Source organism: Trichomonas vaginalis, chromosome II (genome assembly GCF_026262505.1).
Source record: "Trichomonas vaginalis G3 chromosome II, whole genome shotgun sequence".
In the NCBI taxonomy this organism is placed as follows: domain Eukaryota; phylum Parabasalia; order Trichomonadida; family Trichomonadidae; genus Trichomonas; species Trichomonas vaginalis.
This window is the reverse complement of record NC_067204.1, coordinates 6,307,940-6,333,898: the sequence shown is the minus strand read 5'-3', so window position 1 is coordinate 6,333,898 and position 25,959 is coordinate 6,307,940. Positions and strand designations below refer to the sequence as shown.

Genomic DNA, 25,959 nt, shown 5'->3' with positions numbered 1-25,959 from the left:
AATTTCATTTCAAATTAGTTTTGAATACTGGAAATCGTATTTACGCATTTTGATAGCGTAAGTGATGCAATTACTAACTATTTTATGCCATTTAGAGATGAACAAAGGAAATTCAAAATATTCATTGAATTTCCAATGATATATTACTATTCACATATATTATAACCCACTATTACTTTATTTGTCTTTGAATGCGCCTTGAAAATAGGAATAAGGGTTTAAATTTGCATTTTCGAGTAAAGTGGGTCATTTTAAAGAACAATTTAAAATACATCCTGCTATAGTATAGATCTTTTTCTATGCTCTAACCACAAGATCCTAAATCACATCATTAATTGTATCGCTTCAAAATTGTATTGAAAAATTACGATAATAATTCAATAATCTCAGAAAACTTAATTATGTAACGTACACTATGTTTTGATATCATCGATACCGAAAAGAGCAGATAACTCACATAAATTTATAATAAAAATTATAAAATCTTTGACAGAAATTAATAATGTTTGTTCCAATTCCTTCTAAAATCGATGCCAAAAAGGGCTATAGATATTTGAATCCTCCACATTTCAGATCTGAGTTAGATAAATGCCTTCAATGCTCTGAAAAACCATGTAACCAAGAATGCCCATGCAAAGTTGACCCATCAGAGTTTATTAATGCTGCCATGGGAGGTGAACCATCCGATATGGACTACGCTGCACTTTGTATCTACTCGAAACAGCCACTTGGATCTGTTTGTGGTGTTGTTTGTCCAGTTACACATTGTATGTCTCGTTGCTCACGCTCTAAACTTGATGCATCCATTAACATTCCAGCACTACAAGCAGAAATTATTAGACGCGCATGCAAGGAAGGCCGCTTCAGAGAATTGATCAAGAAAAACGATCCTACAGGCAAAAAAATTGCAATTGTTGGTGGTGGACCTTCAGGACTTTCTGCAGCTACATGTTTAGCATCACGCGGCCACAAAGTTACAATTTTCGAGAAAAATTCTGAAGTTGGTGGAGATATACAATTAATTCCAAAATATAGATTCCCAGGTGATGTAATTCAAATGGATCTCGAGTTATTGAAGATTGTTGGTGATACAGAAATCAAATTAAATACAACCTTCGAAAAATCTATGGAAAATGATTATGATGCAGTTATATACGCTATCAGATCTCAAAATATTACAAGAATGAACTGTCCAGGCAAAGAATTAGCAATTACACCAAATGAATTTTTCCATCTTCCAACAGATACATTCAAAGATAAAGTTGTTGTCATAAATGGATGTGGTGGCGTTGCTGTAGATGTTGCAAACGTAGCTTCAAAGTACGGTGCTAAATATGTTACAATCTTTTATCGTCGTACAGTCGATTAAGCTCCATTATCACCAGAAGAGCGCGGTGCAATGACATGCCTTGGAGTTTCAGTCGTTCCAAGAGTTTCTATTGAAAAATTAGAAAAAGATCAAAATGGAAAAATTGTGATTGATTGTTCTCAGCTTGATGCATCTCTTCAAGCCATTCCTAACGCAGACCTAGTCTGGAAAGATGTCGATATTGTTGTTGGAGCCCTTGGACAACGCTCAACAATCAAAGAAGGAACAGAATCCAACAAAATTTTCGTTTGCGGACAAGCCAGAGGTAAAAATACAACAGCTGTTCAAGCATCAGCATCAGGAAAGAACGCTGCAATGCGTTGCCATGCTTTCTTGGTGGGTGAAGAAATTCCAATTGCAGAAAATGATTTGGTTTCGAATGTTAATTCATTCGAATACAACCACAGACCAGCCAATATTTCTGTTTCATTTGAAGGCAAAAAAGTTGTTTCATCTCCATTTATTGCAGGTGCTTCTCCTTTCACAGAGAACTTATATGCATGCAAGAAATACCTGAGCCAAGGTTGGGGAGGTATCATCATCGGAATTGGCAACGAAAAGAACAGAAACAGGACTTACAAGAAAGGAAAACCCGTTTCTTTCAAGGCGCACTTGAAAATGAATGATGCAATTCAAATTATCAATACTCTCAAGAAGGAGTTCCAAAACTCAATTATTGCTGCACAATTAAGAGGAGATTCTGAAACTTTAGAAAAAGATTTCAATCAAATAAGTCCCATTGTAGATTTTGTTGAAATTTATTGTGAAGAATCAGAAGATTTTGATAAAGCTAAGAAACTCGGAAAGAATTCTTTACTTGTCTTAAATGGTATGGGATACTCCAAATCAATCTGTTATGGCGCAAAGAACAAAAAAGAAGCTCTCAAGAATTTCGCCAAAGGATTCACTTTTTGTGTTATTGATCCAAGCGAAATCAAGAGAACTGGACAAGGAATTGAGCATCTCAACGCACAGACGTCATTTGCAATGTGGAGAGATGGATACAAGACAATTAAAGAGTGGTGCGAAAATAATTCTTCTTTTGATATCGAAGATTCTTGTGAAGATCCTCTAATTAATCATCTAACGAATCCTTCGGCTTGCATTATGTGCGGAAAATGCACACAATGCCCGAATGATGCAATAACTATTGTTCCTTCTCGTTGGATTTATAAAGTTGACCCATATAAATGCAATGGATGCGGATTATGCGAATCCGTTTGCCCAACTGGAGCAATTGAACTTGTATCAAGAGAAAAAAGTATTGAGTTAACTTCAAAAGGACATTAACTCTTTATTTTTTAATGTATTAAAATATTTATGTATTAATTTAACATGTTTCTTGTAAATGTGATGCAATCATTTCATATTTTCTCTCAATACTATGTCTATATGATTAACATCTATAGAATGTTGTACAATTAAACAAAATAATAGTTAATGTATCACTCATTTTTATAATATTCTTTAGATGATTGTACATTCTTTGGCCAAAGGATATGAGGAAAAATGTTTGCACATGATTCAATTGATTCTACAATATTCACATGAAAGCATCCCGCCAAAATCGAAGTATTTTACCCGCGAAAATCTTATACCAATTTGAACCACATAAAATTGTGAATATATTTTGAATTCATTTTACAAATGATATTCAATTTTGGCGGGAAAAGTTTTAACTTCATTAGTTCATAATGCCAGCTAAGAAAGGTGTTAAGAAGACAGCAACAAAGACAGCCGTCGATGGCGAGCGCCAGCATCCAAAGACACGTTCTTCCCGTGCCGGCCTTCAGTTCCCAGTCGGCCGTCTTCACAGATTCCTTCGTGAAGGCCGTTATGGTGAACGTGTCGGTGCTGGTGCTCCAGTCTTCATGGCCGCCGTTCTTGAGTATCTTACTGTCGAAGTTCTCGAACTTGCTGGTAACGCTGCTCGTGATAACAAGAAGACACGTATTTCACCACGCCACATCATGCTTGCCGTTCGTAATGATGAAGAATTGAACCAATTACTCTCCAACATTACAATTGCATCTGCAGGTGTTGTTCCACATATTCATAAGGTCCTCCTTGGTAACCCGAAGAAGGGCAAGGATGCTTCCCAAACACAAGAATAAACATGAAATACGATTTAATTGTAAACAAACAAAAATCAACATCATAATTATTTTTTCAACAAATTTTACATATCTGAATCAGAGTTTTATCCAAAATACTTATATGCCACCTTGATGTAGTTCCCCAATGATATGAAACCCTACATTAAAAAATTCTTAATAGGCATGGAGATAAAAATTGGACAAAAATATTCTGCCTACGACCGGAGTTGAACCGGCGACCTTGCGCTTACAAGGCGCACGCAATAACCACTATGCTACGCAGGCAATACATTTTGTTATAATTTTTTATATAAGTAAAATCTTTAATTTATTCATGCATGCTTTTGTGACACAAAAAGTTTAATAATTGGAAATATTTCGATTATGTTTATTCCTATTTCAGTACTTTTTACATATACTAATAAGTTTGACACTTTTTACGGGCTTATAAAATAAGCCCGAAAAAAGTATCCGAACCTATTAAAATATGTATTCACACTTTTTATCGGCTTGAAATTTCTCAGAAAAAGTGTGAAACATATTTTGAATATTATGGAATTTTTTTAAAGTTTATTTTATTTTTTCCACCATCAATTTCATTTTTTTGTATGACTTCCCAAATATTCTCACAACATACTCATAGTTCAAATAAAAACCAGTATAATGCTCCAACCCCGAATGCTACTTCCGAACAGGCCCTTACTTTTGCCTTTAATTCTTTTTTAAAAAATAAAACATGTGATCCAAATATTCTTCGGCAGTCAATCGAATTTAAGCTTTCAAAAAATAGTATTACTCCCAATGAATTTAAATCATTGCTTCAAATTTTATATCAATGTGATAATTCATATGATGATTGCTTTATTCCTATTTATGAAATTACTAATGATGAACTTTATAATACATTTATTGAATTTCAACTTGATCAATCACAATATATTGCTAATGAATATCAAAAATATCTGAAAACAGTTGAACAAGTCAATAGAGATTTGGCGAAGGCCAGAGAAGAACATACCTCTAGCTTGAAATCACAGGCAGTTGTATCGCAACCAGATTCAAAAATCAAAAACAATACATATGCTTATGATTTACCTGATTATGTGTTTGCAAATGAAAGAGCATTTATTGGCAAAGCGATTAAGTTCTCGAATCAAACATGGATGGCGCCACCAAATGAAAAATTCGACACTGGTTTCTTCTTTAAATGCCCTGAAAATAATAAAACAAAATTAGAATTCAAATGCGATGGATCTGGATCCATGAAGATTAGGACATATTCCGAAAATTATGATCTAATCAAGCACAGATTGTCTATAATGAAAATCCCAACAACTGGAATTTCAGCGGTTCAATGGGCATCCAAAAAACTTTTAGCTATGAATTTTACTTCAAGCAAAGATCCAGCAACAGATCAAGCCAAAGCTTATCATATCTTAAAACAGCAGCCAAAGCCAACGCCTTTTGAAATCATAGTCTATAACGTCAGCAAAAATAATCAAATTGAAACTTGCGAATTTTTAAATGTCAAAGATAATAACACCAAAAATAAGCAACTAGTTCTTGAGTTCAATAAAAAATTTGAAAGCGGTTATTACAATATTGAAATCTTCCAGACAAAGAATTATTTAAATAAATATGATTTGACCAATGAAACATTCAAAGTTCCACTTTCCTTCACAGAGGGCGATAAATATTTCAAAATTTCATTCCATTCAAAGAATAAATTGAGTCTAGTTGGTATTAAATTCATTTCTGAAAAATAGAATCATAAAGAAAACCACATCGATGACTTTGAATGAATAAAAGCCGAAATTGAGAAATTTGATTTTAATTCATAATACATTGTAATAAACAGAAATTCATCAAAAGTGACAGCTCTCAATTTTTTGACATTTGTAAATTCTAAATTGAATGAGAAAAATGAAATAATACTAAGCATAATACAATATTCTAGATTTAATTATAATTAGGAAAAAGTTAGTTTTGAGAGTACTTTTCATAGGCATATAGAATGAAATCTTCTGAAAAATAATATCACATAAACTCATATTATTTTCTAATATATAACTATTTTATATAAAAATCAAATTCAATGATCTTAAAAGCGAAGGATAAACCTCAAAATTTACGAATATAATGAGTGGGAATATAATGCTTATCTATCATAAAACCATATGAAATATTAATTTTTGCTTTACGCCTAATTTTTGACGACAATTAGCAAAAAATGTTAAATGTTAACATTCAGTCCATTTGAATATGAAAAATAAAATTGACTTTGATTAAATGTTTTTATTTATCATGCAATTCTTCTTGCGACCAAAGATTTGAATAAAAGTTCAAAAAATAAGATAGCTTAAAAAATAATATACGGTAGTGTTTACTAATAGATGAATAGTATATAAATTCTATTAAAATGGATTTGATCCAAAAAAATATAAAACCAAAAATAATTGTTATAATTTAAATGAAGAAGTAATTTAAAACGATTTTATTTATGATCAAATTTTATATATTTTTTGGATCAAATCCATTTTAATAGAATTTATATACTATTCATCTATTAGTAAACACTACCGTATATTATTTTTTAAGCTATCTTATTTTTTGAACTTTTATTCAAATCTTTGGTCGCAAGAAGAATTACATGATAAATAAAAACATTTAATCAAAGTCAATTTTATTTTTCATATTCAAATGGACTGAATGTTAACATTTAACATTTTTTGCTAATTGTCGTCAAAAATTAGGCGTAAAGCAAAAATTGATATTTCATATGGTTTTATGATAGATAAGCATTATATTCCCACTCATTATATTCGTAAATTTTGAGGTTTATCCTTCGCTTTTAAGATCATTGAATTTGATTTTTATATAAAATAGTTATATATTAGAAAATAATATGAGTTTATGTGATATTATTTTTCAGAAGATTTTGTGTTCTTCTTCAAAATTTTATTTTTTTATTAAAAAGAATCTTTACAAAATATACATTTACTTTAATTAATATTTAAAAACGTGCTCTATCAAAAGTTCCAAAAATTCAATATTTTAGCTTTTCTGAGGTGTCACTTTTGATGAATTTCTGTTTACAACAACATTTTCCCTCTTAAGGTATAATTACGATTAACAATATATTATTGTTTGATTGAAAGAATATCATAGTTCATAATTTAGCATAATAAAACATAATATATTAAACATAAAATAAAAATATAATAAATAAGTTAAAATCTAGAATATTATCAATAAGACACTACACAGGACAATTGTAAATCATGAAATTAACAGCATTTTTTCTTTTGATCAGAATCTAATTTGTTTGAGAAATTTATTGGCTGATCAATCGCACGATTAGCATCTTTGGACTGTTCTTTATCTACAATTTCAGCAATTTCACGGAATAAAATGTCTACATTTGATCCAGTAATGGCAGAAGTAAAAAACAAAGGGCAGTTGTATTTTTCTTTCATAGAGTGTATTTCTTCTGCTGTAATAACAGATTCGAGATCACTTTTGTTCGAAACAATTATGACATTTGGAACATTTGACTCTTCAATTGCATACTTGTACCACAAAGCTATATTATCAAAAGACTGCTTATTTGTTGAGTCATAAACAATAATTGCTGCATTTGAACATCTGGCAAACATCGGAACTAAACATTGAAAGTTTTCTTGTCCAGCTGTATCCCATATATTAAGTGAAACTGTTTTTCCTTCAATTGGAACAGTGCAAGGAACGGAATTAGCTCCGACAGTAGGTAAAGGGTTGCCTTTTGTTTGATTATAATGATAAATCAAACTAGTCTTTCCCACAGATGCATCACCAACGAAGACGACCTTACCTTTGACTTGAGAAGTACTTGGCTCCATAGAAATAAAATTTTAAAATTTTGCGCTATCAAAAAATTTGAATTCATGTATCGATAAGGCTATTTTTAATATTAGTAGAAATATTAATCAACATCCAAATTTAATTCTTTTTTAATTGTCAATGCCAATTTTGTCAAATTTGGATTTTTTCTATCACTCCTATAAAAAAAGAGAGGTGTGCAAGATTTATTAAAGAACAACATTATTTGGGAGATAAACTATGTACTTCTACTAACGAAAGTTTGTTGTTAGCAATAAACTCAAAAAGATCATTTTGAATTTCAACAATCCAAGTCTGATATGATAATATCTCTTTCACATACATTCAAAATGTTTGTTATGTTAGTACGAATTGTACATTTCCCATAGTTTTTCCCTTTGAATTTATAAAATATCAAGAGAGATAAAAATTATGTCATTTTGAAAGATCTCTCAAACCATATTAAATAAAACTCGCATTATGGAAGGATTAATGACTTTTCAATTTAAGATTAGAATTTCCTCATTTTTATTATCGTGTTCATGTTATTACATAAGCAGCTTGAAACAATGATATAAGTTTAAACAAATGAACATAGAAAAAGAATTCCTGAAAAAAAATGCCAACAATTTTGCAATATGGATTCTCTTTTTCAGCCGTTCCCTTTTGTTGACAACATTAAATTTCCCAAGCAGTCATTTGCTGATGAAGTGGCGAAAACACGCAATCTACAACAAGATGTGATTATAGCTAAAATTAAGGAACAAGCAAAATCAATCGAAGTTTCATATCCATCTCTTGCACAGACATTTGAAAATCTGGTAATTAAAATTCGAGACGACTTTGATGCAAAATGTAAAGGTAGCAATAAGTTTGAAATGTTACCAGTAATTGCAAATGAAAAATATTACCCAGATTCCGCCGATACCAGCGATGTTAAATTAATTCGTCCAGATCAGCTATTTAAATTCCTTAAAGATTCTTTTACAGCTATAAATGTCAAAGATTATTCATATCTCCTCAAGTATGGCATATCTCCAAGTTCATATCCATTAGCAAAACTGATGATAATTTTAAAGCTGATTTCAAAACAAACTAAATTTGATATTGACGAAGAAGTTAAAAAAGAAATTATTTCGGAAGACAGAAGTCAAAACAATTTGGACCAAAAACCTCAAATCTTCACAAGGTTACGCAAAATACCCAATCATCCCATCGAAAACTGGATTAAAAGTCAAGAAATTACGAATCTGATTCAAAAATCTCCAAACCAAACCATTTACATTAATTCGTCTCCCGGATCCTACATTGTATTAGATAATTCACAAGGAAGATGCATTATCAATGTTGCCTCTCAAAAATACGCAATTAATAATAATGATTTTAAAGATTTGAGTGGTATCATTGATAACAGATACAAAATTACAAGTGCTGCCATTATAGATGGTTGTTTGACTTTTATTCTCCTTAATAATTATGAAGTCAGTGTTATTGTTTACAGAAACAGTGAAATTCCAACTGATCCAGGAATGGCGAAATCATCGATTTGGATGTCAAAAACTTTTTTCAGGAACATGCATTCATATTATTAACAATGAATTGCATATCTATACTGCATCCAATAGCATTACCATTTTCGATTTAAGAAACATGATAATCGTTGACGAAAAGCCTCAATATTACATCTATTCAACCGTTAACTTTTCTGAAAAAGAAATTTTTGGAATCAGTTTTCACGAAGATACAATACTTGTTGATATCCGGCCGAAAGGAAAATGCGAAGATTATTTGACAATCATTCGTCCATGCTTCACAACAGAATCACAAATAGCTGTTTCATTGATTATTGATGATATTTTGATGGAAGTTACAAACTCATTAATTTCACTCATCAAAACAGGAAAAGCACAATGTGATTATGCAGCCAATCCCACTCAGCACGTTGAATTCATTCTTGGTATAATCAAGGAATTGAATAACTCAAGCATCGACAAAAATCTCATGAATTTCTTAAATCTTATGTTAGACAGATTATTAATATTGAATCTCAGACAAATTTATTCATCAAACAAAATGATCAATGACAAGATAAATCGCAAATCGTCGCTTTCTTTGGAAAACAATTACCAACTGCTCCAATCCAAGAAACATATGGTATGATGATAAGAGCAGTCAAATATGGAATTTACTGGCCAAATTTTGGAACAAGAATTGAAAATGATTATTTTGCATTTTACCAACCTGAATTGTTACTCAACGATATATACAAATTGCCACAGAGTGTTTTCTTCCCATGGTCAAACATAAAGGCTCGGAATTCCAAAGTTTTCGCTGAATTCATCATTGAAAAAATTTATGACTTGTATACAATTGTTAAACACATGAGCGATACAACGAAACAATACTTCGACCAAGAATTTATTTCTTTCATTGATTTTGTTTTTAACATGTATGATAAGCAAAATAAGGAATTTTATGAACCAGTTCTTAAAGCACTTCTTTCAGTACTATCAGTAATACCAATGAGACCTTATCTTGTTAAATGTGTTATCACAAACTTGGATAAACTTTTCAAAACAGATATTATCTGGAAATACTTTATCAAGCAAGATTCCAATTTTACTGAGTTAATATTGAAATATTTGATCAATTATGGAGAAAGCACCGAAAGACAACAAATCGAAAAACCAACATCAATCTCATTAAACACAACAATTTTCGCTCCTGAAAATGTTTGTGGAGATATCGAAACTTATTTTGCAACTCCTTTCAGAAAGATTAAAGTAACACAGAAAGATTTTGTTAAAGGACAAGTAAATCAAAATGCTTTCTTTAACTACGAAGAATTGTTATCCGAATCAGCAGAGATCAATGGACAAAATGTGAGCATTGATATCATTGGAAACAATAAAAGTACTCAATATATTCTTGAAGGAATTGTCTCGAAAATCTGTTCCCAAGATTTTTCAAAAGCAGATCCAACATATGCTTTATTCCCATATTTATTCATCAAATGCGCTCAAAACTCAACAAAATCAATTCCTCTAACGGAAATGGAGCAAGCTCATGCTGATATATTGAGCCTTCCGCATTGCGATAAACCCAATGAAGAATACTCTAATTTTAGAACGAATTTGAGAGATGTTTATTCTGCAGCCGAAAGGGATTATCAAAATCCAAAAAGTATTTTCCATATCATCGCAAAGGCAACAACACAAAAAATGTTTAGAAAGAGGACATTTAATATTGACGTTGAAGTCCTTACAGTTAAAATAATGCTTTCAATCATTTGGTCATGCAATTTGTTAAAGGAATATACTGAATTCGAAACAGAACCAACTATAGCAAAGTTTGATACAATTTTCAAACCTTACTTACCAAAGGTACAAAAGATAAAATTAGAATTAATTAATCTTTTGAACACTACGGAATATAGTGGAGTGTTGAATTCAATAAACCGAAAATTCCATACTATAATTGAAAAAGCTTATCTTGATCCAACAGACGATCAACAAGCTAATAAATCAACAGACAATCAGCAACCAAAGCCTTCTCCACAGACTGCGAGATATGAAAAAATAATTGCTTTTTATTCTTTTGAATTTGATTATACAGAATTGGTTGCGATCGAAAAAAATAAGTCATTAAGAGAAGAGTTGCCAAATGAAGTGAATTTGATAATCTTGAATTTCTTCAAAAAACTTCGCAAATTGAAAGCAGAATCATTTGCTATTCCTTTTGCGAGAAGTTTAGTTCAACATTTAGATTTCATTATCTACCCAGAAACAGGAAAAAATCACAAAATCATAAAAGCCTGTCAAAAATTCAATGATGTTGTGATCAATTGTCACTTGATTAGTAAAGAGGGTAACGATCAGACAATTGCTAATCTCATCAATAACATTTCACAAAGTTATGAAGAACACAACACAGAGCAAGCTGATATGAAATTGGCATTAATGACTCTTAAAACAATGGGAATAGCAATTAATAATCCTGTAGAATGCAATGAATCGCTACCTATACCAGGAAAAGATGAAGAAAATTATCTATTTAAATTAGCTTATGCGAGAGCAACATTTACAGATTCGAACTGGCAGGTTTCGGAGAATATCTGCAAAATTAGAACCGAACACAAAGACAAAATTCTTGAAAAAATCGAAGCTAACGACGATGAAAATGTTAGCTTGGGTGCGATGATTGCATTGGGTGCTGAAATATTTGATTCAGAAGTTACAAGATACATCAAGATCAAAGGAAAGACAGAGCTTGCAAATAATCATGACGTGGATGTTCAAAGGAATTCTCAAGCTTGTTTCCAAATTGATCCTCCAAAGTTTAATGTTACTGCCAAATTAACAGCGAAAATGATTGAGTTTATCGATAAAGTTGATCTTGATATCCAAGCAACACCTTCTCAAAAACCAGCTGACAATTCACAAAAACCATTGGATACTCCACAAAAAATTGCAGAAAAGGCAATCAAAAATTGCATTATTTTGTCATTTTTATCAAAATTATTTGATGCTGTATCTGACAAGAACAAATTTGCTGAAAAATTCCCGAAGATGAAGGAAATATGCAAGAAGTTCAAAGATACAGTAGTTCCAAATTACACAAACTCCAAGTACTCTTACTTCATCAGACAGCAGCTGAAAAGAGTTTGTGAAAAGAATGGTATTAAAGACAAATTTATTCCTTTGACACATTGCGGTGAATGCAAGGATTCTATGTTCAATGGCAGTCCTGATACATCATCATTCTTCGTCCATACGAAAATGATTGATGTCAATAATGCTATAGAAATTTCATTCACAGATATGAAGACTCAACTCAAATATATTGGTTTCATTTCTGAAAACTGGGATTGCACATTCCTCAGTTTGCTTGATAGGAATATCTACATGGATAAGAAGTTTGTCCCTTACACAGGCTCATTGTCAAATATAACTTTGTGGATGGACAATAACTACCTTTGTTTCGGAAATGTCAAAATCGACAGCGGTGAAACAAAGAAACGCTGGGCATTTGTTATCACAGTTTGCGATGATTCTCTTGTCGAATACAAGTTTGTACAACCAAGGAGCACTTCACTTAAAGCTAATGCACCTCCAACAAAGCAACATAGATTTAACCTCAATATGATTTTCCCCAAAGTTTGTCTCGGAATGCAAGTGAAAATCGAAAACCATTCTGATGTAAATATATCCAGATTGGAAGCTAATTACGGTTATACTATTACAGGCTGCAATTTCGAAAACAGATCAACAGAAACTTACATTGTTCCTGCAAATCAAATCACAACACAATACACCCCATTTGACACCGTTATGATTTGCGCAGAAATAGAAAACAGAATCGGAGATCCAACACAATTATTAAATGATTTGTTACAAACATGTAAGAACTACTCGATTTCATTGATCAAGACAATGCTTCCTTATTATCTTCCAGAAATTAATAGCGAAATGGCATTGAATATGATCACGAAATTGTCTGACACATCATCAAAGCAAGAACTGGACCAAATTAAAGCACTAATGAAAGGAAAAGAAAACGATATCAAGGCCAAATTAGAAAATACTGTAATGGAAGGTGAAAAAGATCCAAAATTCACTGCTGGCAGAGATATCAATCAACTTTACAATTCCACTTACGGTGCATCACAGATCGGTATCTTCCAAGCATGGAATCACGGTATTTTCTATGAAAAGACATTCGTACAAGGCCTTAAATTGTTCTTCAAGTATAAGAAAGTTTGCCTCGGTTTCATTCCAATGATTCTTAAAACATTCAATAAGAATCTTCCAAATGATTTGGAATCAGCAAAGATGATCCTTAACTTCTTCAACAATCCAACATACGAGGGCTACTTCAGCAACATGTCTGAAAAGGATTACACAGAATATTTCAACAACTTAGTTACTTTTGTTTTCGAACGCGATCCAAATACAATTGTCGCTAAACAAGCACATTCATCATTGATCAACAAATGTGCACAGTCACTTATTGGCGACTTGTTCACTCTTGGTAAAAATGTATCTAACAAAGCGAAACGAATGCCACCATTGCTTCTTTTCTCCGACAAAGGTGCAACATTTTCAAAGTGCGTTGTCAAGAACAATAATTACTATCCTGTTGAAATTTTGTTGCCAAATGGCACAACCAAAATCATCACAAGTAATTCATATTCTTCTTGCGAAGCTAACAAAGGATACAGATACCATTTTGGCACTGATGGCAAACAAGTTTTGTCTGACTGGAAGAATTACATCGAAAAGGATTTCTCCGGAGTTTATAAACCACTTTTAGTCGATTACATGTTGAAGAATAAGATCTGTGACGCTAAAATCGGTGATTACCCATCAATTATCTTATTCTTTGCAAACATCGGTTTATCTACATTGACAGAAGTTAGTGATGATTACTTCGATTATTCCACACCAGAACTGAATCCTATTGACAATTACTTTAATGATGATGCCAACATTAAAGTTGGATGGTTAGGCGATTTCAGAGATTGGGCTGCTGAAGGAACAATCGGATATTTGAAGATTGATATCACTAGGACACATTCTCACGGTGTTGACTATGATTCTCCAAACCTTATCAGAATCATTGATTACCTTGCTAGAGATGAAGCTCATTTCCCATCAAAAATCATCGCATTCAGAGCAAAAGAAAACAAACTTATGTATTTCGCTGAATACGAAGGAACAACTGGCCAAGATGTCGGTGGTATGTTCAGAGATTCATTCTTCCTTATGGTCAATGAATTAATGGATGTTAATATCCGATATTTCATCAAGCCACCAAGCACTCTTCATTGTGAAAAGAATCGCTTAGTTCCTGCATCGAACTTACCAATCAAAGTTGCAAGTACAATTGGTTCTCTCATTGCTAGTGCTATTGCAACACGAAATGCACACAAAGCTTGGAATCTTCCACGATTCATTTGGGACAGTTTTGTTACTAACTCAGACCTTTCTCTGCTTGTTGACTGTGATGACGAAAGTTATTTCAACAGTCTCAAAAACATTGTTAATGCTATGCGCAAAGGATTCTGGAAAGTCATTCCTCTTGACAAAGTTAAAAACTTCTCCGGCCGCTTCATTGAAGGATTAACATGCGGTGTCAAGAAAGAACTTGACTTTAATTCATTCATCGCCTACTTCAATCCACCAGCAAGAAATTGCGTTGTTTGGCCAGTTTTCACCCAAGCAATTTCCAAATTCACTTCTCAAGAATTTTCCAAATTAATGGGATTCATAACTGGAAACGAAACTCCAAAGAATGCAAAAGACTTTTGCTTGAAGTTAGCTGATAAATCAACAAGCTATCAAGATGAAAATAGTTTCGCGCTTCCATTTGCTCACACATGTTTCAATTTAATTGAAATTATGCCATATAAAACACCAGAACTCCTAAGACAAAAATTGATAATTTGCTTCTCATTCCAAGCAGAATTTAATGATTAAATTATTATTTTATTTATTTTAATTCTAATTAACTTTTATATTGCTAAATATGAACACAAATAAATAATTTATTAATGTTTTATGTTGCTAAATATGAACACAAATAAATAATTTATTAATGTTTATATTGCTAAATATGAACACAAATAAATAATTAATTATGGCATTTAAGGGCACACTTACTTTCTGACATTCTCCAGATCAAATTTCGAAATTAATTAGATTTATAACTGGAAACTAAACCCCAGAGGTTTCAAAGGAATCAACAAGTTATTAAAATGAAAATAGTTTCTCGCTCCCAAATGCTAGCACATGGTTCAATATAATTGAAATTATGTCATTCAAAACACCAGAACTTCTCAGAGAAAGACTGAAAATTTTCATCAGAACAGTCCTTTTAAAAATTATTTTTATTATTTTAGATTTTTAATCAAATAGGTAATTTCTTACAATCAAAAAGTTTTCTATGCATAGTTTGCTATACGAACAATTTCATCACTTTGATATAAAAGTGACAAAATTGACTTTTACATTGATCTTTCCAGACAAACTTAGAGTTAAACAAATATCAGATTTGCTGATTCCACAGCAACTTCAGAAACTTCTGGATATTGAAGAAGCCATTTATTCTCTCAATTCCGAAAATTTTGATCAGAATGTTTCTAAAATAAAAGATTATATTGACATTGGATTCAAAAAATATTTGGTTGATATTGTTGCTCTCAAATCACAACAAAATGAAAGAATTAACGAAACAAATTCTTTTTTACAAAAAATTTCGGATTTATTCGAACTGAATGTCATCTGTCCAGAATGCAAATCTAAAATAACTATTCAAGAATTACAAGAAAAACTTTTCGAACCAAATTATCATTTTAATAATAATGATTTACTTGATGCAATCAATTCAAACGATCCAGGCTTAGTTAAATATGTAATTTTAAATCAACCTTCACTTTTAAATAAGACAAATATTGATTATAACATCAAATCCAATATAATTGCAAGGGGAAATTATGAAATGATTCATTTATTTTACAATGCAGGAGTAATTTTTAGTGATTGCTTTGATATTTCTATATCATTTCGTTTAAATAATATTGCAGATTGGATTTTAGAAAATTTTAATAATTTACAACAAAGCAGTGAAACAGATATAAGATTTAACATCAGAGCTTTCGTTTTTTACGCAGAAAATGGGTTGGTTCTACCATGCGATTTCCACAAATTCTTCAAATCACTCAAATTTCTACCAGGGCTACATTATTTTTATTCATTTTACTCTCCAGATTCAAAACAATTTTACCAAATAATTAAGTTTTGTTATAAAAACGATTATTACGACTTTTTAGAGTTTATTCTGAAGAAGGGAAATTTGCCTGACATACAATCATTTTATTGTGCATTAGTTAAATTTATCGTAATTAATAAATACAATCAAAAAATTTATAATTTGTTGAAAAGTTATAATATTGTTCCTCCAAGAAACATTATGATTATAGATAATCAAACACCCGTAACATTGGCATATAAGAAAGGAAACATTGAATTGTTTAAAGAATTATTAAGTACAGGTGCTGATCTTAACTATATAAACGGAAAAACCAATACAATTTTATATTATGCATGCAAATATAAAGATTTAAATGCTGTTAAATCTGCTTTAAGCTATGGAGTCGATATCAGGGCAAAAAGCTATAAAAGTGCATTATATGTAGCGCTGCATTTGGGAAAGCTTGATATAGCAAATTACTTGGTTGATAATGGATTTGATTGCAGCATGGATCATTGCAGAGACTCTCATTCAAAGTTTCTACTTTTGGCAGCTATTAATTCTTTGGACTTCTCATTACTCAAAAAGATATACCATGCAGGAGGAAGCACAGAAATCAAACATATGTGCATTAATAGTTTGAAGTTCATTCATGGAATACTGTTTAATTCACATAATCAGAATGATGATACTTTCAGTGCTATTAATTATGCAATTGAAATCATGCAATTCTTTGCTAGGCGTTAATGTTATAATAAATGATATTGCATTTTCTTCATTGATGGATCAAATATTTAATATTGAATTCAAGATATTTTCAGTTAAATATTCCAATAATTGGAATCATTGTTTAATGATGTTTCTCTTGTTACAAATACACATATATAAATTTATTTGAATTTAAAATGTAAAGAAATACATTAACTTTAGTTGATTTATGTATTAGTAGTATTTCCTAGTGTTTATCACATTAGACAAGATATAGCTTATACAAGGAAAATATGACAAATTCTAATTTTTATTAAATTATGATCAATACAAAAACCTTCAGAAAATAGTTTCGGACACATCCTTTAAAATACCATACTTCCACTATTTGTCAATGCTTCAATAAATGCTCGAATCTTGAAATCCACACTGAATTCATTATCATCGGGCTCAGTATTACATCTTGCCGTAAATAAATTAGTCACAATTTTTTTTAATCGAAATAAGACTAATAGAGAAAATTGGATATCTTATGTCTTATATATGTACCAATTTTTTTGATGAAATTTTAGTTAACGTTTTATGTACTGCATTATTCGATAAGACGTGATTTTTTCATGTCTTGTTTGCCATTCAAAAAATAAAACATGTTGTCAAAATTTGAGAGAAAATTCAATTGGAAATTAAATTTCAGAAAAATGAATGAATATCCTCACGGCTTTATAGCTACACGCGAAGCTATAAAGAGGATAGATGGTATCCGTTCATTCACAGATTTAGGATTTCCTGTTCTCTTAATGGGTCCAACAGGATCAGCAAAAACTACATCTGCAAAGATTGCGTTAAATAATCCAGAATTATTTAGCTGCAGCTCTGAAACAACTGGTGAACAGCTACTTGGTAGAACAATTCTTCAAAAATCTGGAAATGAAGTCACAAAATTCGAAGAAGGCCCATTTACGAAGGCATTCCGCGATGGAGGCTGTCTTATCATTGATGAAATCAATCTTGCACCTCCAGATATTCTTCAATGTATAGAAGCTTCTCTTGATTCTGGCAATCTTGAGCTAAATTCGATTGGTCAGAATAACTATAAGCCAATTCCTCGAAATAATAACTTTAAGCTTGTAGCAACAATGAATCCAGCCAATGAAGATTACGTCAAGAACAGAAACAAACTTTTGCAAAAATTCCAATCAAAATTCAAAATCATTTATTTCGACAATTTCGATAAACTTGAGCTCAAAGAGATTATAAGCAAGAGTGGTCTAGATAATGAAAGTACTATTAATAACTTTATCAAATTCCATGAATTTTGTGCGAAAAGAGCGTCAAAGGGAAAATCTTATAGATGCTTTACAGTTAGAGACATCAAGCTAGTTTTAAATTGCATGTCAACTAATATTCCCATTGATCATGCTATATATATTATTTATTGTTTATGTTTTCCAAAGTCAACAAGAGAAGAGTATGAAAAAGAATTCAAAAAGTACTGGGGAGAAATACCACAAATACCTATTGACAATGTTCAAATTCAGAATTGCATAAGAAATCCAATTCTTTCACGTTCAATTTCAACAGCCAATATTTTGTCAGTCAAAAACAGACAGCCTCTTCTTTTGATTGGTGAAAGCAACAGCGGAAAGACAGCTATAGCTCGCTGGCTGTCAAGATACTATCATCCATCTGCATCCCAGCCAATGACTGTCATTTGCACTCCAGAAACAACAAATGCAGATCTTCTTGGAAGGCATACAATTGATGCATCAAATCAAATGCAAGGAAATATCAAAGACACATGGGTTGATGGACCAGTTATTAGAGCTCTTGAAGGAGGATCGGTTCTTCTTCTTGATAACATCAATTGTGCTCCTTCACAGGTTATAGAAAGGCTTAATACATTAATAGATAAAGCTTATCTTACTGATCAAACATTCCATGTAAATGAACGCCCTGAAAATCAAATTGTTCATATTCACGAAAACTTCAGAATCATTGCAACCGCTGGAAGAGAATCAATCAAATTGATGAGTCCTGCTCTTATCAATCGTTTCGCAATTGTTTATATTGATAATCAGTTTGAAGATGAAAGTGAAACAAGACAAGTCTTCAGCGATTACATTGATACAAATGTAGATTCATATTCTGCAAGAAATCTCATTAAATCAGATTTATTGAAGTATAAACTCAAAATCAAAGTAATAGAATGCATCAATTTCTACATTAAAATCAAAGGTTTATACAAGGAGATTTCAGATAAATCAATTATTGCATTCAGTAAGAATGTTTTCCTTGGAAAAATGAAGACGTCGGCAATGATTTTGCTGATGTTATCATCAAAGCACAAAAGAATGATGATACACAGTATTTCCATTTCAAACAATCACCACAAATCAAAAAATTGATGGCTTCTTTAATTGCATTATGCAATGCAGGAAAACATGTTGTTTTGCAATCACAAACAGGCTATGGCAAAACATCAGCTGCTGAAGCTTTAGGAGAGATACTTGAAATTCCTGTTTTCAAGGTTGCTTTCAACAATGAAACACAAATCGGAGAATTGTTTGGCAATTACACAATTAGTGAAAACGGTTTCAATCAGAAAAGAGGTCCTCTTACAGAAGCAATGAGTGTTGGAGGCATATTCGTTGCTGATGAGTTGAATCTCGCAGAATCAAGTGTCCTCAAATCACTAAGAATCGCCATTGAACCAAAAGAAGGTGAAGAAATTGAGTTACCAAACAATGAAGATACAGTTACTGTTTCTCCAAGATATTTCTTCATTGGATGCCAGAATGACATTTCTATGATAGGAAGAAAGAAATTGCCAACAGATTTGACATCAAAAATAGTTATGCTTGAATATCCATTGATAGGAAAAGATGATTTAAAGAACATTCTTAGAGATATTATCTTCGAGATGAATAGCGAATTAATGGAATATCTCGGATATACAACTGATTTAATGATACAAATCAGAGAATCAGAATTATTAAAGTCCAAACCATGGTCATTCCGTGAGGCAAGAAGATTCTTTAGACGCATATTGCATTTCAACAAGAACACAACAATCAAACCATATTATCATGCTGCATTTATGTTGCTGGGTGTACATGATAATATTGATGAAAAAATTATTGCTGAAATACACAGAGTTATTTCGGAATCATTCAGACTTAAAAATGAAGAAAAGGAGGCATTAACAAAAGTCATGACTTTAAATGTCATTGCAGATCCAAAGACAAAAACACTTACAAAAGGAGAAATAGTTATAAAGAATGTTCCAATTGATGTTGATCTGAATTTGAAGCAATATTGGAATTCTTATTTCGATATCCAAATGACACATCCACATGAACCAATCTTGATATCTGGTCCATCAGGATATAAAGAATTCTTAGCAAAGAAGATAACGAGAAATAACTTCAAATCTGTCAATTTAAACAAAGATTCAACGACTTCTTCTCTTATAGGAGGAATCAATTTGACAGATAGAAAGTCAGTCATATCAATGCTCTTTGATATCTTGTCAAGAATTGATAGTGACTATTCAAAATATTCTGAATGCTCTATGATTAAGAGATCATACTTCGAAGATGTTTTCGATGAAGTAAAGTTCAATAAATTCATTGAATCACTCCACGAAAATAAGAATAATTCGATCATTAATGTTATTGAACAAATTAGATCAAATATTCTGAATCTTATCCATCAGAAGAATGATTTTTCAACTTTATTTTCATACTACACTACAGTATTCAAACCAGGTTTGATTACATCAGCCATATTGCAACAGAAGCCTCTTATTCTTAAGAATTTCTCCCATCCACCAATATCTGTAATTGAGAGATTGAATGAACTTTTCTCAATAACTCCAGAACTCACTTTAAGAGAAGACTTCACAAATACAATTGTTCCTCATAAGAATCAAACAATCAAAGTTGACAATTTTAGAGTTTTTGCAACAACAACGATGCAAGAAAAATCAAAACTTTCTGAAGCTATGCTTTCTCGTTTAACAGTTGTCAAGACCAAAGAATATAGCAAAGATGATTATCAGTACATCTTTGACAAAATGTTTTACAAATTCTTGATGCAAAAAGATTTCGATGATTTGTCATTAAATAAGAAGTTTATGATCAATAACATTGCAAGAAAAGTTTCTAATTCCCTTAAGAACCAAAAGCCAGAAAGATTTTTCGCAAATGCGTTGTACATGATGAATATCATAGAAGATGAAATGCTCTATGAACCATTAAACACACGTGCAGGTAAAATTGTTTCCAGAGAAATATTTGTTATTAATGATCATGAAATTAAGCCAAAGACAAATCTTGTTCAGACAAAATCTGTCAATGCAATGATAAATCTTTTGTTCACAGCTGCAAAGATGAAATACAACGCAATTGTTCAAGGTCCATGTGGAACTGGAAAATCAACAGCAATTAGTTATTTGGCAGAATTATTCGATGCTGATTTGATGACAGTCAGAATTTCTCCATCCACAACAATTGAAAGTATCTATGGCCAGAACGAACTGGTTCAAGATGAATATGGCGCATCATTCAACTTCAACAAGACTGCTCTTCTAAAGAAGATTACAGAAAATGCTTCTAATAGAAGACCAGTTTGGATTGTTCTCGAAGAGATTGATCAAGCATCAGATAATCTGATTGATTCATTAAATCAATTGTTTGATTCAGAATCAGATCAAATTTTACTTCCTAATGGTACAATAGAAAAGAAGAATGAATATGTCATGTTTGGCTTATCTTCAAAGCCATTTTACAACGAGAATATTTTGAATAATGCTGTTTGCATTGAACAGTCCGAGTATCCAGAAAATGAATTTGTTCAAATTTGTCAACAAATAGTTCAGGATTCAAATCTTGCTCATAACAATGAAATCTCTGAATTTCCATCAGTTTTGTATCAGTGGAAGCAATTAGCCAAAGAGAAACAAAGTCCAATTCCAATTACTATCAGAACATTTAAGAATTTCATTAATTTGGCTTCCCAACTTCCATCTAAAATATCCTTTTTGAAGAATCAAATTTACAAGACAGTTTTCGATGAAGAAAACCCAGAAAATAAAGAAGAAGACGAAGAAACAGAGATAAGAGTTGAAAATGGCTATGTCTCAATTAATGATAGAACGTGCACAAATTATATTCAAGATGAAAGGAAGCAGTCTCTTATTCAGAATATGACAAAATCGCAGAAGAATTTGTTCTTAATTCTGAATGCTTCAACTAAAAAATGCATTCCTGTAATTATTCAAGGAAAGACAGCATCAGGAAAGACTCATGCAATGAGCTTGTTTGCGGAAGCAATGGGACAGAATTTAATTACTCTTCAGCTCAACACAGAAACAAGTGATTCTATTGTTTATGGTGGTTACAAACCATTATCTGAACTTCGTCCAAAGCAAAGAGAAGAAATACAAACAATGATGAATGAAGTTGGCCGAACATTCCCTGCCATAAATCAGATCAAAATAAACTCTTGGGTTCCAGTTGAACTTCATGAAATAGTTAATCGACTCACAACAATCAAAGCATCAATTCCTAATACAGTAGAAAGTCTTCCAATTGATAATTTAATCAAGAAAATTATTAATGAATGTCAATTCTATAATCTCATCGAGAAATACGAATCAATCATTGTTAAAGCAATGAAAGAAGGAAAATGGCTTCTTCTTGACGGAATTGAAGCATGTCCAAGTATGATTCTTGATAGAATCATTACATTGTTTAGTCAATCTCCTAAACTCGATTTGTATGAAAGAGGAATTAACAATGAAATCACAGCTCATCCAAAATTCCGCGTTTTCATGACATATAATCCATATGAAGTAACAACTAGACAAAGAATTTCTCAGGGTTTATTAAACAGATGCTTCATTTACACACTTGATCAAATTGATAATGATTTCAATGATTCATTCAATGTTGTTTTCGGAATCATTTCTCAAATTAAGAATTTGGGATTCACAAATACAAATGAAGTGCAAAAACTTGTTGCAAGAGTTATCAATGTTCATCTTAGCCAAAAGCAAAACCAGGATGTTGATGGAAGGACATTAATCAGAATTGCAAATTCATTTGCTTTGAAAGCTCCATTAAATAGAGATAAGATCATCGATTCACTTGAGAAGAACTATTCAAGTAAAATTGAGATTGATGATGAATTTAAGAATAATATTCAGAGTAAATTTAATGAAGCAATTGATGAAAGCAAACTCAAGAAGTTCAAAAACTCAGTTATCATTCAGAGTTCTGAATTAGAACGCCTCAAGAAATCTCTTGTTGAATTCAAGAGAAGCTGTAATTTCTCCATCCAAATTTTCCTTCAAACATTCATGAGACTTCCATTTGAAAACTATGAAGAACTTCAGAAAGTTTTGACTTTTGATCATCAATACATTGATATCTTTGTGCTCATTAATAATTTCATCTTGGAATCAGCTAAGATCATTAGAAGAGAGAAGAAATTAGAAGGACAATCATTAAGTACTATTGTCAAGAACGAATTTCAGAATTTTGATGAATTTGTTTCAAGAATTGAAGCATATTTATTCATAATTGAAAAGTATGATATCAATGAGCTTGAATTCAAGGCTATTGATCTTTATTTATTAAGCCAAATCAATGCAACAAATAATATTAATGAAGCATTGTTTTTCTTCCTTTCAATGAAAAACAGATCACCAGAAATGTTTTATCAAACATCATATATGTATTCAGTTGCAAAAGGCATTGAAGAGATCAAGAATCTTGGATATAAAATTATTTTAGCTGAAAAGGAACCAAATGAAGTAATTGATAAAACCGTTATCTTTTACTTTAAGAACAAGCTCATGGATAAAATTTACATTGAGCAAAAAACAATTCCAATTTCTAGAATCGAAGGTGATCTTGAAACTTTCTTTTCTAATATTTCAAGTCAACATAAGACATCTAATTCTTCTTTTTCAAATAATTCTGTAGACCAAGAATTCAGAAAGAGTCTATCAAAGAAGTTCATTTACATGTTATATAATTCTATCTTTTATTCTCCGAAACAATTAAAAGGCATATTCCAAGATTATGCTTCCGAAAGCTATCAAATTTCTTATGATTTGATTGTAAAATACAAAGATCTTCAAATGTTCAAGCAATGGTCAGATCTTTTGGAATTGATCTCAACGACAATGAATAATAATGAAACTCTCTCTCTTGGAGCAATTAATTGGAAGAATGTTCTTGAAAAAGATAGTAATTTATACAATTCATTAATGTCTTTTGATTTCACCAAATTCAAATTATGCGCAACATTTAATAATTTGATAAGAGAATTAAAGAAAATGAATATTAAAATAAAAGAGAAAAAGAAAAATAACAAGAAGAGAACATCAAAGTCTGTGATGAATGAAATCCAACAATATATTAATTTGAAACAACCAAATTATGAAATCTTACAATGGGCGATTGATTCAAACGTTTTCAGCGAGAAGACCCTTCCGAAAGATTTATTGAAGATGATTGATAGAGCAAATATTGAAATCTATACTCCAAAACAATATCACTTCAAACAACTTGGTGATTTATTTGTTTCAAATAATAATGATGATGTATCATGGTTTTATCATTATTGCTTATATTCCTACAAATCATATTTAATTGAAAGTACAGAAAATGGATCTCTTAAATCTCTCAAAGTTCTTTCTGAAATGTCAAAAGATATCAAAAATTGTTTGCCAAAAGTTTTTACTGAAGGTGATTTAACATCATTATATTCATATAAAAATGAAATAACCAGAGAATTATTCCAACATCTTGGCGAAAAAAAGGAATTCATCAAAAGGTCAAAAGTTATTGATGAAGTCAATAAACTTATAAATCCATCAAACTACGTTTCTTCAGATTGGGAAGATGTTCTTGAAAAGATTGATAATTTCATTCCTCTTGAAATTCCTTTCGAATTTCCGCCAAAAACGCCTTCAACAATAACAAACTTTTTATACTCCAGCATCGGTATCAAAGGATTCGAATATCTCAGTCAGTCATGCAGATTCATGGAGTATAGAGAGAATTCTATTAACAATCCACCGACAACATTCACTGACATTAGTAACAAAGTTCAAGAAATATTTGGAGAACAAGATACTTTTGCAGCTTTTTGCAGATCATTGGATGAGAATCAATGCGAATTCTCTTTCTGCGATGCAATGCTTTATTACAATAAAACAGATCTTGAATTCGTTCCTTTCCAAACACTTTTCTTACAAAAGAACCCAGATATGAAACAATTGATGAATCTTTGCCTCCCACAAAATGAAACAGATTCATTTCACATGATAATTGGATTGATTATTATCAGATTGTTCTCAAATAGCAATCTTTTAATAATCAGCAGCAAGATCACCAATGACATTCATCGACTTCTTCGAGAAATTATCAATGATTGGTATAAGAGCCCATCTCAGTTTTTGTTTGATTATTTAATGAAGGTTGAAGATTATTATAAAAGAAATCCTCAAAATACTTTTTCTAGTTTGTTTGATTGTATTGATATTATCTCTGGATGTATTCAACAAATTGATCAAATGAACATATTCATTGAACAAATAAGAAAGGATTTTGGAATTGCAATCAAAAAATATGTTGGTTTATCCTTAAATCCTTATGCTTTAAAAGCCTATTTAGAACAGCAAGGAAATGATATAGAGACTCTTTCATATCTTCAAAGGCATTTCAAAGATTTAATGAAATCATCAATTAGTTACACTAAAAAATTGTATGAATTTATTCTTGCATTAACTGCAAGCCCAGGTTCCAAAATGGTTTTTAATTACCAATCAATCGTGATTTATGGATGTATGACAGCAATATCAGAGTTTGCATCTGCAAATGAAATTGAGGTTAAATTCCTTACCGATTACTTTAAGTTTGTATTTAAAGATTTCGATTTAGATTTATTCGAAAGAATTATCAAGGCAATTAAAGAATTTAATACAGTAGCATCCAATCCACAAAGCCAAATTATCCATGATTTCGTTTGGAATCCATTAGGGTCGTTTGTTAAAGAATACAACAATGCCTTAAACGAAGAAATTGAAAAGTTCAAATTAGAACTTTATGAAGAAGATGCAAAAATTAAACGAATGCATTCATTGAATCTTTATACTGCTATGTC

General features: G+C 31.3%; 9 protein-coding genes and 1 non-coding gene across 10 annotated transcripts, besides 2 other annotated features; 7 read left to right on the top strand and 3 right to left on the bottom strand.

The window, feature by feature from the left end:
* Positions 1–502: 502 nt before the first annotated feature.
* On the top strand, positions 503–1,369 carry TVAGG3_0496420 (dihydropyrimidine dehydrogenase (NADP+) protein; the record flags this gene model as incomplete). The annotated part of the gene is made up of 1 exon (XM_001313876.1): positions 503–1,369. The coding sequence occupies one exon, from the start codon at positions 503–505 to the stop codon at positions 1,367–1,369; it is 867 nt and encodes a 288-aa protein (XP_001313878.1).
* A 315-nt stretch (positions 1,370–1,684) lies between these two features.
* TVAGG3_0496410 (dihydropyrimidine dehydrogenase (NADP+) protein) lies at positions 1,685–2,659 on the top strand (the record flags this gene model as incomplete). Its single annotated transcript, XM_001313875.1, has 1 exon — positions 1,685–2,659. The coding sequence occupies one exon, from the start codon at positions 1,685–1,687 to the stop codon at positions 2,657–2,659; it is 975 nt and encodes a 324-aa protein (XP_001313877.1).
* A 394-nt stretch (positions 2,660–3,053) lies between these two features.
* On the top strand, positions 3,054–3,483 carry TVAGG3_0496400 (histone H2A; the record flags this gene model as incomplete). Its single annotated transcript, XM_001313874.2, has 1 exon — positions 3,064–3,483. The coding sequence occupies one exon, from the start codon at positions 3,064–3,066 to the stop codon at positions 3,481–3,483; it is 420 nt and encodes a 139-aa protein (XP_001313876.1).
* Positions 3,484–3,677: 194 nt separating this feature from the next.
* Positions 3,678–3,750, bottom strand: TVAGG3_0496390. The gene has a single exon. It is a non-coding gene; the product is annotated as a tRNA-Thr (tRNA).
* A 323-nt stretch (positions 3,751–4,073) lies between these two features.
* TVAGG3_0496380 (uncharacterized protein) lies at positions 4,074–5,231 on the top strand (the record flags this gene model as incomplete). Its single annotated transcript, XM_001313873.2, has 1 exon — positions 4,074–5,231. The coding sequence occupies one exon, from the start codon at positions 4,074–4,076 to the stop codon at positions 5,229–5,231; it is 1,158 nt and encodes a 385-aa protein (XP_001313875.1).
* An 82-nt stretch (positions 5,232–5,313) lies between these two features.
* Positions 5,314–5,350: a mobile genetic element.
* Positions 5,351–6,527: 1,177 nt separating this feature from the next.
* Positions 6,528–6,565: a mobile genetic element.
* A 187-nt stretch (positions 6,566–6,752) lies between these two features.
* Positions 6,753–7,343, bottom strand: TVAGG3_0496350 (retrograde vesicle-mediated transport, Golgi to ER; the record flags this gene model as incomplete). The annotated part of the gene is made up of 1 exon (XM_001313872.1): positions 6,753–7,343. The coding sequence occupies one exon, from the start codon at positions 7,341–7,343 to the stop codon at positions 6,753–6,755; it is 591 nt and encodes a 196-aa protein (XP_001313874.1).
* Positions 7,344–7,961: 618 nt separating this feature from the next.
* TVAGG3_0496340 (ubiquitin protein ligase protein) lies at positions 7,962–8,915 on the top strand (the record flags this gene model as incomplete). The annotated part of the gene is made up of 1 exon (XM_051236400.1): positions 7,962–8,915. The coding sequence occupies one exon, from the start codon at positions 7,962–7,964 to the stop codon at positions 8,913–8,915; it is 954 nt and encodes a 317-aa protein (XP_051094224.1).
* Positions 8,916–9,479: 564 nt separating this feature from the next.
* On the top strand, positions 9,480–14,801 carry TVAGG3_0496330 (ubiquitin protein ligase protein; the record flags this gene model as incomplete). Its single annotated transcript, XM_001286487.2, has 1 exon — positions 9,480–14,801. One exon carries the CDS (start codon positions 9,480–9,482, stop codon positions 14,799–14,801), a length of 5,322 nt encoding a protein of 1,773 aa, XP_001286488.2.
* A 526-nt stretch (positions 14,802–15,327) lies between these two features.
* TVAGG3_0496320 (spectrin binding) lies at positions 15,328–17,242 on the top strand (the record flags this gene model as incomplete). Its single annotated transcript, XM_001287119.1, has 1 exon — positions 16,294–16,821. One exon carries the CDS (start codon positions 16,294–16,296, stop codon positions 16,819–16,821), a length of 528 nt encoding a protein of 175 aa, XP_001287120.1.
* A 2,138-nt stretch (positions 17,243–19,380) lies between these two features.
* TVAGG3_0496310 (uncharacterized protein) lies at positions 19,381–19,827 on the bottom strand (the record flags this gene model as incomplete). Its single annotated transcript, XM_001298903.1, has 1 exon — positions 19,381–19,827. One exon carries the CDS (start codon positions 19,825–19,827, stop codon positions 19,381–19,383), a length of 447 nt encoding a protein of 148 aa, XP_001298904.1.
* Between the last annotated feature and the right edge of the window lie 6,132 nt (positions 19,828–25,959).